The sequence below is a fragment of the Eleutherodactylus coqui genome, chromosome 13 (genome assembly GCF_035609145.1).
Source record: "Eleutherodactylus coqui strain aEleCoq1 chromosome 13, aEleCoq1.hap1, whole genome shotgun sequence".
Lineage (NCBI taxonomy): Eukaryota > Metazoa > Chordata > Amphibia > Anura > Eleutherodactylidae > Eleutherodactylus > Eleutherodactylus coqui.
Window position 1 is genome coordinate 32,864,738 of NC_089849.1, and position 14,711 is coordinate 32,879,448.

The following is a 14,711-nucleotide window of genomic DNA, read 5'->3' on the forward strand; positions in this document are numbered from 1 at the left end:
GTATTCATACACAGCGAATTCTGGGCCTGTACAGTCACTGTCAGGGTGGTTAATCTGCCCGCACAATACAGGCTCAGGCGCTGGCATTTACATGTTTGCACTGCAGTCACTGCTGGAATAACAGGTGAGGCGCCGCATATTTATTCACACTTCTGTCCTCTACTTATTTATGATGCTGCTGAACAATCATCCGGATAAATCCGTCCTTCATACTCTGCTCTTTGTTTTCTGGCTACAGTGCCGCTACTAGATGCGAAGGAGAGATAACACCGGGGCTTGTACTGTCTGCAGGAGTGAAGGAGAGATAATACCCTACCCGGGCTCGTACTGTCTGCAGGAGTCACAGCAGAATAGGGGAAACCATTGGAAGCAACTACCCGACCTTCCCTGCTTTCCAGCAAGATGTTTATCTTACACATAGCCTTCAGCTCGCTCAATGCATTAAAGGGAACCTGTCGCTGAGGGCGGCATAAAGAGTGACACTTGCTGATTTCAGTCATCTGTCCTTTGTTAATGTGCAGCACTTTTGGAGAACCTACATCTTGTTCGCGTGCGATACTTTTCCCAGCCCCATTGAAAACAATAGGCGAGGCAATGCCCAAAGATAGGACATGCTGCTAAATATATATATACATTTTTTTTCTCTCCACAATGCAGGTGAAAAATCACTTATGTGCATGACCCCAATTAAAAGAATGTGTCCTAAGTGTGGCCATACACTTTACATAGCAGTTGGCCTTACACTCAAGGTCCAATGCTATTCCCCCTGACCTTCCAAATAGATGTGTCCTCGGCTCGGCCAGGTATTAATGTGTTCTTACTATGTGCTTATCATTCAGATTCTTGCTGAATCGCACAAATCTGAGCGATAATATTGCTGTATTAATGCTGCCAGCGAATGAATGCCGAATGATAATTTGCTCGATTGACATTCGTTCAGTATATGCAGACATAAAAAAAAATCAAACAGCGACCGGCCCGTGTATTTAAAAAAGGGGGAAAAAAAGCAGCCGATCATCTGTTAACGACTGCTTGTTTACTGTGAATGGAGGCGAGCGTCATTCACTCGCTGAGCGATGGTCACTCCTGTCTGAAAGAACAGGAACAATTGTTGCTGGAACAACTGTCAGGCATTCTAGCGCCCAACAGTCGTCCCGTGTAGAAGGACCCTAAGCTGATGCCATTCACCTTGGGTTGCAGCTTGTCTTTCTGGTAACAGAATGAGTAGACACATTAGGCCATGTGCATATAGCTTTCACCTGAGAAACTCTAGTGCAACTAACTTTGGGTAACACATGGAGACCCCGTCTGTGTGCCGTCCAATAGTCATGCTAGAAAAAAAGGTTTGATACAGTGTTAGCCAGTAGAGCAATATGTGATTGTTCCCAGAGAGAAAAACCACGTAATCTTGTGGATATGATACCTTTTAATGGCTTGCAAAAATACATGATGTTATAGCGAGCTTTCGGGGATATCTCACCCCCTTCGTCAGGCTAATGAATGAAACTAGTTTGGATGGCACATAATTATAACATCCAGATGCAGAGGGGAGGGGGACACATTCCTTTCGATCTAAATAAATGTTCACACAGAAATTTGGGACTGTTTTGCACTCAAAACTTAAACCAGACAAACTGAGCTAAGCCATAAATCCTAAATCGGTCCACTGAGCTCAGGATAGTTTTATGTCTTATCTCTCCTTCAACCTGCACATGGAAGGAGATGCAGCACCGCCTAGTGAATGGCAATATTATTACACGTCAAGTTCTGAATTTTTATGAAGTTTTAAAGAAGGGAGAAAAAAAAAATTGTTTGGGAAGACGACATCCCTCTTGACCTCCTTCAGACCTTTCATATTTTCCACTTATGCAAGAATCCTTGGCTGAGGTTCATTCCATTCTTGAGGGTATCAAACATTGCCATAAATTTGTACTCTCAAATTCTTCTGTGATGCTGCGACTTGAAATTGCCTAACTCTCATCTGCTCCATACTTTGTCCCTGACCACAAAAGTGTTTTCCACAGGTAGTTCAGTCTTTCCCTCTCCAATTGAGTGGCGATGGGATCTCATCCTGGCTCTCAATTAGAGAGGGACATTGAGACGAGTGCTATTCTTGTCTGTGACACGGAGGGTTTTTTTTTTCCCTGCTAGTTGGCCTGAATATACTGCCATAGGATTGGGCCCATGGTCTGTTGGTTCAGCTGACATTCAACTAATGTGTGTGTGTCCACCTTAAATGGGTTTTGTGGGCACAGATGGACATTCTGAAAATGCTGCAACTTACTAGCACCAACCTCCCTCTCACAGAGTGCCAGGGAGAGAGCCGGCTGGAGCCGACAGAGGACCATCCAGCACTCTGAGCTGCACATGAGCGATACAGCGCAGCTTCCTCTCCTGTCCTTTCCACTGTTTTTTTTTTTTTCTTCTATCTTCCATGTCTTCTCTGGTCGCACCACTTCATGCCCAGTTTATCGGTCCTTTCTTTCTTTAGGTCGCATCACTTTTTGGATCTCCTGGAGTCTGCTAACTGTGATTCCTAGCCTCCATGCATGCATAGGATCCAAAAGGGGCTGCGCAGGGCTGGAGAATTATTAGCATTATCTCTGCCCGTTCAGGATATTGGTAGTGATTAGCCATGCTGTGACTGGAAGAGAACAAGCCAATGATGGAACAGAGTCTTGATATCAGCAGGGGCGGGGGTCACGCGATGGGCACAGTTTGGGGCGTGAATGTATATAGCTAATCCTACAACAATGGCATGTCTTTTAAAACGGGCAAAAGTAGTTGGGTCAGGGAACCCCCTTTTTAACATGGGCTGTTAATACATTTTGTACTCGCATGTAAATTTAAAGGGGCATTCCCATCACAAAAGGGGGTCTCGGCAGCCGAAGCCCACTGATCCGCAAGTTATTCCTTAGGCTTCCTATACAAATCTCGCACTCTTTTCTCGGTCGTGTGAAAGCAGCCCTAATCTATTGATAAGGGATAACCTGGTGTGTTGGGAATACCCCTTTAAAGAGTACAATATCTATGAACAGCCCCCCTTAAAGGGGTTTTCCCAGAACCAACTACTTTTGCCCATTTTAAAATGTATGCCATTTGCTATATAAATTCATACCTCCAGGGCTGCAATATTGGGATGAGGCCCGGGGTGCCAGCGGTCGTACCTCAGCGATCAGTAAGTTATCTACTAGTATGTTAATAGGGAATAACTTGCTGTGGTGGTCACCCCCCACTAACCAAAGGCCCATTTAGACACAACGATTATCGCTCAAAAACCATGTTTTTAGCGATAATCGTTGTGAGTAACTGCACTGACATCGTGCAGTTTTCGCTCTCCCGTCGCTCATCGTCTTTGAGCGTGCTGAAAGACAACAATGAGCCTTATCAGGGATTCACAGCGGGATACAGCTGATACTATTGTTTCAGCTGCATCCCACTCCCTGATGACAGGCTGGGTATGAAGAACAGAGCGGTCCAGTTCTCCATACCCGGCACGAAGCGGTATAACTCTTGAACTCATCTTGAGCGATCATCTTGCATTGTAAATGACACAACGATGATCGCTCAAAAGTCTTTTGAGTGACATCTTTTGAGCAATTATCGTTGTCTAAATGGGCCTTAGGAGGTATGTGAGATAACATGATCATGATGGCAGGGATTTTTTTGGGTTCTCTGTTGTTTAGTTATCTCCCTGGCCTGAAATGGCTGATAACCGGAAACAATAGATTGTATTCCACCATGTAAAAGCCCGTTTACACCAGCAGATGATTACCTACTACCCCCCCTTATCGCCGCTATACCCCGGCTTTGTTCTGTATGCTGCCTGTTTGGGTAACTTTTGCTCAGAGCTGAAGTTTTGTGGTAGAACGACTGGTTTTGCGTTGGGAATAAATAGAATCGTCTACAAAAGCCGAGCGCGTTCTGCATTTACTATCGGTCTCTCCGCTGTGCGTCTGTGACGAGTTATCTTGTTTGTAACCCCAGAGATACGTCGCCGCCTCCCTCCCTTCCTTCCAGCAGGTAGTTTTACCTCGTCTTCTGGGTCTTATTACACACGATGCCAAGGAAAATATAAGACTAGACGTCTGCATGATCGGGCTTCACTTCACACTAATCACCAGATATGAAGCTTTGCACCTATGCAAATGTAGCATTGGAAATATGAAGGTGAGTTCACCTCCATCAGGGCTGCAGCTTCACGAGTTGTGAACCGTGCCAGCGGACGACAAGTCATCTGTATTATTGGGGCTCGTTTCTTGCATGAGGTCAGAAAAAAAGGTTCTGCTTTCTTGTTTTTTTTTCTTTCTTTCTACTCCTCCAGAAACAGCGCCACCCTTGTCCATGGGCAGTTCCTGGTATTGCAGCTCTGCCTCAGATGCTACAGATGTAAGGGAGTAGCCCTCTTTTCTGATCTCGTATACCCCCTTTAATAATAGACCTGGATGATACAAATCGGGTTTTTTTGGCATGGAGCTCAGTAAGGGACACAGATTGGTTGGGTCCGATGTAGAAATGTGATACGACTGATGTATATTCCAGGGCTTGTTACCAGATCGCTGAACAGATTGGCTTTTGGAGTGTTTTGTTCATCTGCGAACTAAAGGTAATTATCAAAATGCCGTTCAAGATCTGTTCATGTTTTCATTAACCCCTTAAGGACGCGGAACTTGTCTTATTTTCAGTTTTTGTTTTTTCCTTCCCACATTCCAAATATTATTACCTTTTTTTTCCCCCACCTGGATGTCAGAGGGCTTGTTTTTTGCAGGACGAGTTGTATTTTTCAATTGTGCTATTTAATCTACTGAAAAACTTAAAGGGGTGGTCTCGCGAAAGCAAGTGGGTCTATACACTTCTGTATGGCCATATTAATGCACTTTGTAATATACATCGTGCATTAAATATGAGCCATACAGAAGTTATTCACTTACCTGCTCCGTTGCTAGCGTCCCCGTCGCCATGGTTCCGTCTAATTTCGGTGTCTTCTTGCCTTTTTAGATGCGCTTGCGCAGATCCGTCTTCTCCCTTCGGCTCCGCTCGGCAGTATCGGCATTTTGGCTCCGCCCCCTTGTACGCATCATCGCGTAGCTCCGCCCCATGAAGTGTGCCGGTTCCAGCCTCCTGATTGGCTGGAATCGGCACATGACGGGGGCGGAGCTACGCGATGACGCGAAAAAGGGGCGGAGCCAAAACGCCGATGCTTCCAAGACCAGCCGAAGGGAGAAGATGCATCTGCGCAAGCGCGTCTAAAAAAGCAAGAAGACACCGAAGTTAGACGGAACCATGGCAACGGGGACGCTAGCAACGGAGCAGGTAAGTGAATAACTTCTGTATGGCTCATATTTAATGCACGATGTATATTACAAAGTGCATTAATATGGCCATACAGAAGTGTATAACCCCACTTGCTTTCGCGAGACCACCCCTTTAAACAGTGGAATGGATAAAAAAAAATGCAATTCCACCATCTTTGGGGAGTCTTGTTTTTACAGTGTACACACCATCAATAATGACATCAGTACGATTACGGCGATACTAAATGTAGTTTCTTTTACTTTACTAATTAAAAAAAAAGCCTTTAAAAAAACGCCGTGTTCTGATTGCCATAATTGTCTTTCTGTTGTGCGAGGGCTTGTTTGCGAGACAAGCCGTGATTTCTGTTGGTACCATTGTGGAGTACATGCGACTTTTACATCGCTTTTTATGTTTGTTTTTTTTTTTTCTTGGAGACTGGGTGAACCAAAAAAAAGTAATCCTGTTGTTGTGTTTTTTGTTTTAGTTTTTTTTTTCTGATGACGTTCACCATGCGGGATACATTATTTAGAAAAGTTGGATTTTTGCGGACATGGTGGTACCAAATATGTTCGTACTCTGGCTTATTATAAGAAGGGCTTTTTAACTTTTAGTATCCTTTTACTTTTTGCAATAATGCTTTTTTTTTCCACTTAATTTTGTTTTAGGAGGGGACCTGGACTTGCAATTGTTTGATTGCTTATACCATATACTTCAATGCATGCAGTATATGGTATTTCTGCCAGCATTCTGTTAGGACAGGCCAGTCCTCAGAAGCAGAAATGCATTGCAGCTTTGAGAGTCTTCAGAAGGTCCTGGACTTCTATTACAACTGAATGGTACCTTGCCCAGCGTGTATAGAGTAGGACTGGCTCCGCATCTGGCTCCATGTAAACCCCCGCCTTGAGGGCATACATGTACGTCCTTGAGGGTGAAGGGAGACCCATAAGGGTGGAGTAAAGTAAAAAAAAAAAAAAAAAACAGAATTCCTCCATCTTTTGGTGCGTCTCGTTTCTACGGCGCACAAACTGCAACAAAAATGACCTGATAACTTTATTCTCTGGGTTAGTACGATTACTACAATGCCAAACATATAGAGGTTTTTTTTTGTTGTTGTTGTACTACTTATTTTTTTTCAAAGAGGTTTAATTTTTTAAAATTATTTTCTGCCTCCATCTTCTGAGCGCCATAAATTGTTTTCATTTTTCCGTCGGCCTAGTTGTGCAGGGGCTCTTTTTTTTTTTGTGTGGGAGTCCTGAATTTTGTGTTGGTACCATTTTGGAATACATACGCTTATTGATCGCTTTTTATTGCATTTTTTTTCTTGGAGACAAGGTGACCAAGAAAGCAAAGCTATCAGGAACACGAACATACAGTGAAAAAGTCTTCTTCTTTATTATTCTTAGTGCTTTACATAATCAGGTGCACGGAGTATACATTTCAGCTCAACAGAGCCTTGCTCACCTTTGAGGTGAGCAAGGCTCTGTTGAGCTGACACGCGTACTCCGTCTCCAACGAAAGATTGTTCTGATTGGCTGAGCCCACTCGGCCAATCACAGCCAGCACTGGATGCGTTCAATCACAGCCATTCATTCTTTGGCTGTGATTGGACGCATCCAGCGCTGGCTCTGATTGGCTCAGCCAGCTGTTGCTCAGCTGCGCTTAGCCAATCAGCCGACTTCACCAACAAGGTGAGTATTGATTTCTTTCATCAGCAGCCTTTTGCTGCATTTTCAGCTGTGCTCAAAACGCAGGCATAACGCATGGCAGCGCTGCTGAAACTGGGCAGAATCTGCAGTAAACGCAGCGTTAAAAAAACGCTGCGTTTACTGCATTTTCAGTAGCGTTACCACGTGTTTTGACAGCAGTTTTCAGCACAGCTGAAACCATAGCCATGGAAGCTTGATTGCGGTTGATTTTTCAATCCAAGGAAGATGAAGTCTTGAACTGCTTCCATTTCTTCATTGTCGATTTTGATTTTTCCTGTACCGTTACCGGCTGTTGTCATGATCTTGATATTCGAATATAGGCCGATTCTTCACTTCCTTCTTTAACTTTAAGGGCTCCTTCGCACAAATGTATTGTTAACGTGTATTCTGCATGTGAGTTTTGCGTGCGGAATACATTGGCAGACTAGCACAATCGCACATATTGCACGAAATGCGCGCAAAATAAAGATCGCAACATGCTCTTATCTTGGCACGCATACACGCCAGGATAGTGCATGGTGATCAGCGGCCCACAGCAAGTGCGCAATGTCATTGGGCACACAGCAAATTACAGTAGTGTGCAGCCGCCCTTAGTATCGGTAGTTCAAGACCTTTCTGTCAGTAAGGTTGTATCCTCTACATATCTGAGATTGTTGATGTTTCTTCCACCGATCTTGACTCCGATGTTGGATTAGTCTAAATTGCCTTGCCTCAAGATCGCCTCTGCATACAGGTTTAACAACGCAGTGGATGAAATGCAGCTAATTCTGTACCTGTCTGTGTCGCCCCGTTAGAGGTCTTGCTCGCAGTCTCTTGGTTTGCATTTAACGACTGTATGAGTTGCCCCCGATGTCCCGGGACTCCCATTTATCTTAGGCCTCGCCACAGCTTGACGTGTGGAGTGCAATGGAAGGCTTTGCTGTGATCTGTAAAGCCTTCTGGTATTCCCGGGCCCTTTCTACAATCCACCTGAGATTTGCAATTTGGTCTCTTGTTCCTCTTTCTTTGCAAAAACCAGCATGTGTATCAGGGAGTTCCCGTTCCTCTATGGCCGTAATGCATTTTTGTATAATCTCTGTAGGGTTTTGTTTGCGTGCAATATTAGGGCTATCTTGTGGGTGGTTTGACCATTCTCTCGGGTCACCTTTTTTTGGAAAACGGCACGAAAACTGACCTTGCCCAATCATTTGGCCACGATTTGGTTTCCTAAATCCTGCGACAGAGTGCTTTTAGCGTCTGGACAGGCGGGGGCTTGAGCACCTCAGTGGGCATGCCATCCATTCCAGGTTCTTGTTTACATGGGGCAATAATCGGAAACTACCGTTCTTACAGTCGTGTTCTTTTAGGAGATGATTGGTCCTTGTAAAAGGCCTTTCAGTTGCAGCTTTTGGCGCTTTTAGTGTTGCGGCTATGTTGGCTTTGTATGAAACATCCCCTGCCAAAGTGCAGCCTGAAGTGGTCCTGTCACCCACTGACCATATCTTCACTAAGGCCTATCCACACTTCTGCACCATTCATTTTAACCTTTGAAGTCCAGAACTTTGACCCGGCCTTGCTGCGGGTTTCCGGATTCAAACCATCATATGTATGCATGATGCTCCGAGTTCAGGTCCAACGTCCCGCGGTCAGTCCGGCGCACGCTTCCGAACTCCATAAACGGATGGTGCAGAAGACCTAATGGAAGGGCCCTTACTGAACGGACGCGGGAGGATTCTTGTGCTGCTGCTCAGGAAACTGCTAATTATTTGTTATGGAGAATGTATTTAATTTTGTAGCCCCGATTCGCCTCGCTGCGGATCCTATAAGACTCCAGTGATTCGTGAGCGTCTGTAGATGTATTTGTAGATCTCCTCGGTCTTGGCAGAGGCAACAAAGGCATTTACTTGGATGTTCTTGTAAATGTTCCACCTGCGCTGCTTTCTGCCGTCACACAAAAGGCCCCATTGTCCGTGTGACACCCCTGCGAGTGCTTGGGGAGAATTGTACATCTCCGAGGCATATCTTCACTTTCTACATTAACGCGCAAAGTTTCAGGAAGCGTCTATTCCAGATCACGGAGTTCTGCGTTGGCGGGAATGTGCGAATAACCAGACTTTGGTTGGACGAGGGAACAGGTTTGTTACCGTGTGTGTATTAGATGCCGGATACCCGGGACGGTTGGTACGGAAGTGCTTTCTAAGCAGGGACATGTTTGCTACTGTATTCGTGGCCTAGTTAGGTAATCGCTCTAGGGGTGGGCGAGATCCTGGAGAGCATTACACTGGCTCTTACAGTCTGCAGTCGGCGGCTTTACACGTTTTATTACAGCAGAGTAAGAAAAAAAACTGTCAGAAAAAAGATCAAACTAAAAAGTTTTATGCGTTGGTGACCTGGCACGTTGCCCTGTTGTACCTCATTGTGCCTCTGATTTTGTACCGCTTTTTATTTTTAGTATGTTCTATTAAACACCATTATGTGCTTTATGACAAAGTATTCTCCCATGCTTTCAATGGAGAATTTTCCCATTATACGGCGCTGTATGAAGGCGACATATGGCAGCACATGGGCTGCGTACTATACTGTAATATGGAGTCACAGAGACTGTCTGCCCCCTTTAGTCCTGGTCACACAGAATTTCTTCTGCATTTGATTCCAACACAGATTTTGCGCCAAAAACGTGTCCTTTTACCATCCATGAGTTCAATAGAAATTTACACTATGGTTCGCAGGAGTGGATGTTGCTGCGCTCGGGATCAAAATGTGTGGTGCAGGCAAAATAGTTCACATCAATTGATGATTTTTCACTAGAAAACGCACACGCTGATTCGCCATTGATACAACATGGCACGGCATGCTGCACATTGGCCGGGCTCACATGACCGTATGGTGAAACACTGCGTATAAAGCATGTGGAGCTGATTGGGATCGCCTGTGCCTGCGCATGACCGTGTATCTCGCGCACGCTGTTGTGAATCGGCTTCCTGGTTTATTTTTATTTTTTTCAACTTTTATCTCCTGTTTCCTAGCAATGTTGGGTAAAAACGCCATACATACCCAATGTCATTACGTATGTGCACCCGTAGAGAACCATCGGCCTCTGTTGTACGCAATAGAACATACTACGTTCTTTTTTTTTTACATGCGTATTATGTGCAATATATGAATGCTGGAGTGAATGAATCAATGAAAGTCAATGTATTTACTCTATTCACAGCGTGTTACGTGTATGTAATACACAGTTAAATTGCACAAGTGTGAGCCCGGCCTTAAGGAAACAATGTAACTCACGGTTTCCCAGCTGCAGAGCATTGTTCCCATCCTGACTGGTTGTATGCGATGGGAAATACCCCTTAATACCTAGATCTCTTCTCTGGTGTCCCCTATAAGGGGTATTTGTGGCTGCATGCGGGTTAAAGGGCCACAGTTTCCCTAACATATTCACTTACTACCATTGTGCCAAGTGATCTGTCACTTCTTGCCACCAACCGCCTGTAGATCCAGGGCCATGCAGTTGCATAGCCACGACAGCAGGGATCTCGGCTGCGGGTTTATGACATGGTAGTTAGAGGTGGGATCCTTTGCATCGGACTCCGCTGTGTGAGAACGAAGCCTTCAGTGTCAGATCAGATGAGACGACGTATCCGGAATAAAGCACGTGTCTCTAGTTCTGCTAGTGATTTAGGCCAGAACGGCTCTCGTCCCTCCATGCGCCGTACAGAAGGCTTTTATACGCGGCTCCTATTATTAGCAGTGCAGGTGGGACAACAGAAGCCGGCCTTGTTCATACAGCTGCATTTATCGCCTGGCGGAGGGATGCGCGCCCTGCTAGCGATTGGCTCGTGCCTCCCGAATGTCTCGTCTCCGTGGACTGATATTGAGTTTCTGTGAAGAATGGCAGCTGCTTTTGTGATTATATCAGCTTTTCTGCAGACTGTAGACTCCCCGGACTACAACTGCACCGCAGCAGATATCAGGACATATATGCAGGGTGATCGATCATCACGATACGGGTACACCGAGGGGGTTTACAGGGTGCTGCCTGGCCATATGTAGATAGAATTGCACAAGGTTAGCAGATGGTTTTAAGCATTTTCAGCTTTACCTTTTAAAGAGAACATGTCACCAGGTTCATGCTGCCTGAACGAACGGGTAGTCGGAACCCGGGACATCTATTTACACCGCGCCATTGTATGTTTTATTCTGAAACCGTGTGGCGTTTTAAGAGTAAATGGGCTTTGACGTTTGACTTGGAACAGCGCTCAGAGTTACGTTAAAGGGATTGTTGGTAAGGTAAAAAAAATTTGAAATGTAACTTAAAATATATATTCACTGGTTCGATTCTTTGCCACTCCAGTCGGTGACCACTGCAGCCGTTCAGTGGCCTCAGCGGTGTGCTGCCGTACATTATTGGGTCTATGGGCTTGTCGGCCAATAAACAAGCAAAGGTGGAAGCACCAGAGCAGTGGTATTGGAGTGGCAAGGAGTCAAACAGGTGAGTGTAGTTTCTATTTTTTGGGTAATCTTCATGTATATAAAGATTTGTTTTTTTTGTTAACATTCAATGCATTTAGAAAAAAATACTTATTAGAAAGTTTCTTTAAAGGTGTTGTACCAAGATTACAAGTTATCCCCCATCCACAGCATAAGGGGATAACTTGCTGGAACGGTGGAGGGACCAATAGCTGAGGCTCTTGCCGATCTCGAACGGGGGTCCAGTGTCCCCCCGTAATCTTCACAGTGAGGAGGAGACTAAATGGAGCGCTGCTTGAGCAAGCGCATGAATGCTCTGTTTAGTTCTAGCTCTTTATTATTTCCATCAGACATATTGAAATGAATGGAGCGCCGACCACACGCTCGGCTAGTGCTCAACTCATTCAAACGTCATTGCGGGGGGAAAAGCCACCCTTACACTGGCGCGGGTAAAGGAAGACACAGGACCCCGGTTCAGGAAATCTGTGAGGGCTCTCACCCTTGAGACCCCTGCTGATCAGCAAGTTATCACCTATCTAAACAGGGTGCCCAAGCGCGGGGCCCGCTGGTGATGACATCACCAGCTTGTTCGCTCGGGCAAACGAGAATTGTGAGAGTCTTGCCCCGTGTAAATGGGGCATAACTGGCATATACTCTCCTCACTCTGTCCTACTCGGTCCTCTGCTGCAGTTGTTTGTATACAGGCACTGCAGTCAATGACTTAAGCCCCATATACACGCAATGATTATCGCTCAAAATACGGCCAAACGATGGCTTTTGGGCGATGGCTATTGCGTGTAAATGCGCGTCTATTGTGCACTTACCGTGCAGTGTTTGTTCATCGCTGACTTCAACTCAGCATAAAATCCTCATCCCTGATAAGAGGGACTGCATGCTGTGTTCTCCGCGGGCAGTGCTGATAGCATTGTATGCAGCCAGCAACCCATGGCAGAACAAAGCAGATGTATTTAGAGAGCAGACCACCCACTGTTCTCAAAATGCATTCAAATGAAGCTAATTAACTAATGCAAAATGATTGCTCAAAACTGTCAGTTTTTGACAAATTTTGAGCGATCATCTTTACGAATAAATGGGGCTTTAGCCCTCAACTATGTAAATATAATCTATTAAATCGCTTTTGTTTTCGCAGGTAAGCCTTTCAATGGATCTTAAGATGTAACGTGCTGCTGTATCCCTGGAATACTAAAAAAGAAAAAGAAAGAAAAAAAAAAAACTACTCCGTGTCTTATGAACATCTTTCCATAGACTTTACAGTAATTCTCTGAACATTGAGAAATGTTGCGTCCTTCAAACCTTCAGCCTGACCCAATGGGTCAAGCAGCCAACTCCTGCCAAAAATTGCTGGACGGTCGCCCTCCTGACGTTTCCGGGATGGGATTGGATGACCCCCTGCGAGTTAGCGTTCCTCCTCCTTTTTACCATACTACAAACCAAGAACTTGATCTTTCAAATAAGCAATTCAAAAGAGAGGCAACTGGACCTTATCCTGTTATGATGGACACTAAAGTAGGTAAACCACATCTTCTCGAACCCGAGCAGCAACCCTTTTTTATGGACAGTAAACCAGCCAACGAGATTCGACCTGTTAAGGGCGAAAGACAAAATTCTGGAGAATCGGAGGATGACGACGACGATGATGACGATGACGACGATGATGATGACGACGAAGAGGAGGAAGAAGATGAGGATGATGTGAATTACAAGAGAGAGCAGATCATCGTTGAGGTGAACCTTAATAACCAGACCTTAAATGTCTCCAAAGGAGATAAAGGTGTGGGCAAGGATCCTTCACACATGAAGACAAGCAGTGATGAGGACGGAGGTGACTCTGGAGACGACGACCAGGACAGCAACGAGGATGATGAAAATGAATCTCATCCTGCCGGTGATCAGACCAATATGGAACATGTAAACCAGGACCAAAAAATGGAGAACTCCAACATGGTGGCCGGTGACTGTGCCGCACTGGCCAACAATCCCAATAATGAACAGGTTACAAGTGGCGAAGCTCCCAAACGGAAGAAGAAATCGCCGAAAGAACCTAAGTCTCCCATTGACAAAGGAAAGGGTGAGGAGAAGGAGACCCTTACTTGTGACAAATGTCCACGTGTATTCAACACGCGATGGTATCTGGAAAAGCACATGAATGTTACGCATCGGAGGATGCAGATTTGTGATAAGTGTGGTAAAAAGTTTGTCTTAGAGAGCGAGTTGTCCCTCCATCTTCAAACTGACTGTGAGAAGAACATTCAGGTATGTCCCAACCGAACATAAGTAATTACGTGACTGACACTTGTGCCGTACTTTACTTTTTTAGGGTTTCTTCACACTTTTTTGAGTCTTTTCTTCTGAACTTTTAAAAGTCATCTAGTAATTATAGAGCAGGGGGAGCTATGGTGGTAAGTCAGAATCAACTGGAAGTTGTGATGAAACTCGTCCAAGTGGCTTCTTCTGTCCTGGTAGGAAATGTTCCCAGCTCTTCTCGGTATAAACGGCTCAAGAACTTGCCTATTGTTCTGTTGAAGCTACTTGGAAAAGTGGTAAAACTTCAAGTTACAAGTCCAGTTGATTTTTTTTTAAATTTCATTTTGCATCACTGATATGTCCAGAATGATAGAAAACCTTCATGGCCCCATTCATCATTGTATTTTAGGTCAACCTCTCATGTAGGCTGTGAAAGGAGTCGTTTTGTAGTCTGAGCCATTATTCCTGTTGGCACAGTTTGCAAAAAAGGCTCAGCCACTAGATCCTCTTTCTTCACTGCTCGTATTAGTTTTGCGGTATGACAACTGAGGTTTTCCTACTTACTCGTATTGAAGCCTGCTAACCACTGTGAGGACTTGTACACACTAGTATGATGAGTGTTGGTCTCCATCATTTCCAGTTTTAAAGGTGATCTCCAGGTTTAAAAAAAAAAAATGGCTGCTGTCTTCCAAAGAACAGCGCCACATCTGTCCATGTGTAGGGCATCAAGGCTCAGTCCAATTTATTTCCGTGGAGCTGAGATGCAATACCCAACTCAACCCATGGACAAGAGTGGTGCTGTTTCTGGGAGAAAGCGGCCATGTTTTGTGTTTTAATCCTTGGAAACCTCTTTAAAGGGAATGTTCATATTTGAAGTCGAAGAGGAAGAAGTACTGACCTAAATGTGTTATAGCAAAACTGCATTGAACAAGCACAATGCCAGTGTGTGTGTGTAGTCATACCCATCGGTGTTAAAGTATATGTCAGCCATTTTAC

At 44.9% G+C, this 14,711-nt stretch overlaps 1 protein-coding gene across 2 annotated transcripts in view; it reads left to right on the forward strand.

Moving 5' to 3' along the window:
• ZNF652 (zinc finger protein 652) overlaps positions 1–14,711 on the forward strand; it is a 34,438-nt gene that overhangs the window by 5,197 nt on the left and 14,530 nt on the right. For both annotated transcript variants that reach the window (XM_066587357.1, XM_066587358.1), the window contains exon 2: positions 12,601–13,724. In XM_066587357.1, coding sequence (XP_066443454.1) covers positions 12,747–13,724 — 978 coding nt within the window. In that variant the 5' untranslated portion in view covers positions 12,601–12,746. The remainder of the gene's footprint in view (positions 1–12,600; positions 13,725–14,711) is intronic.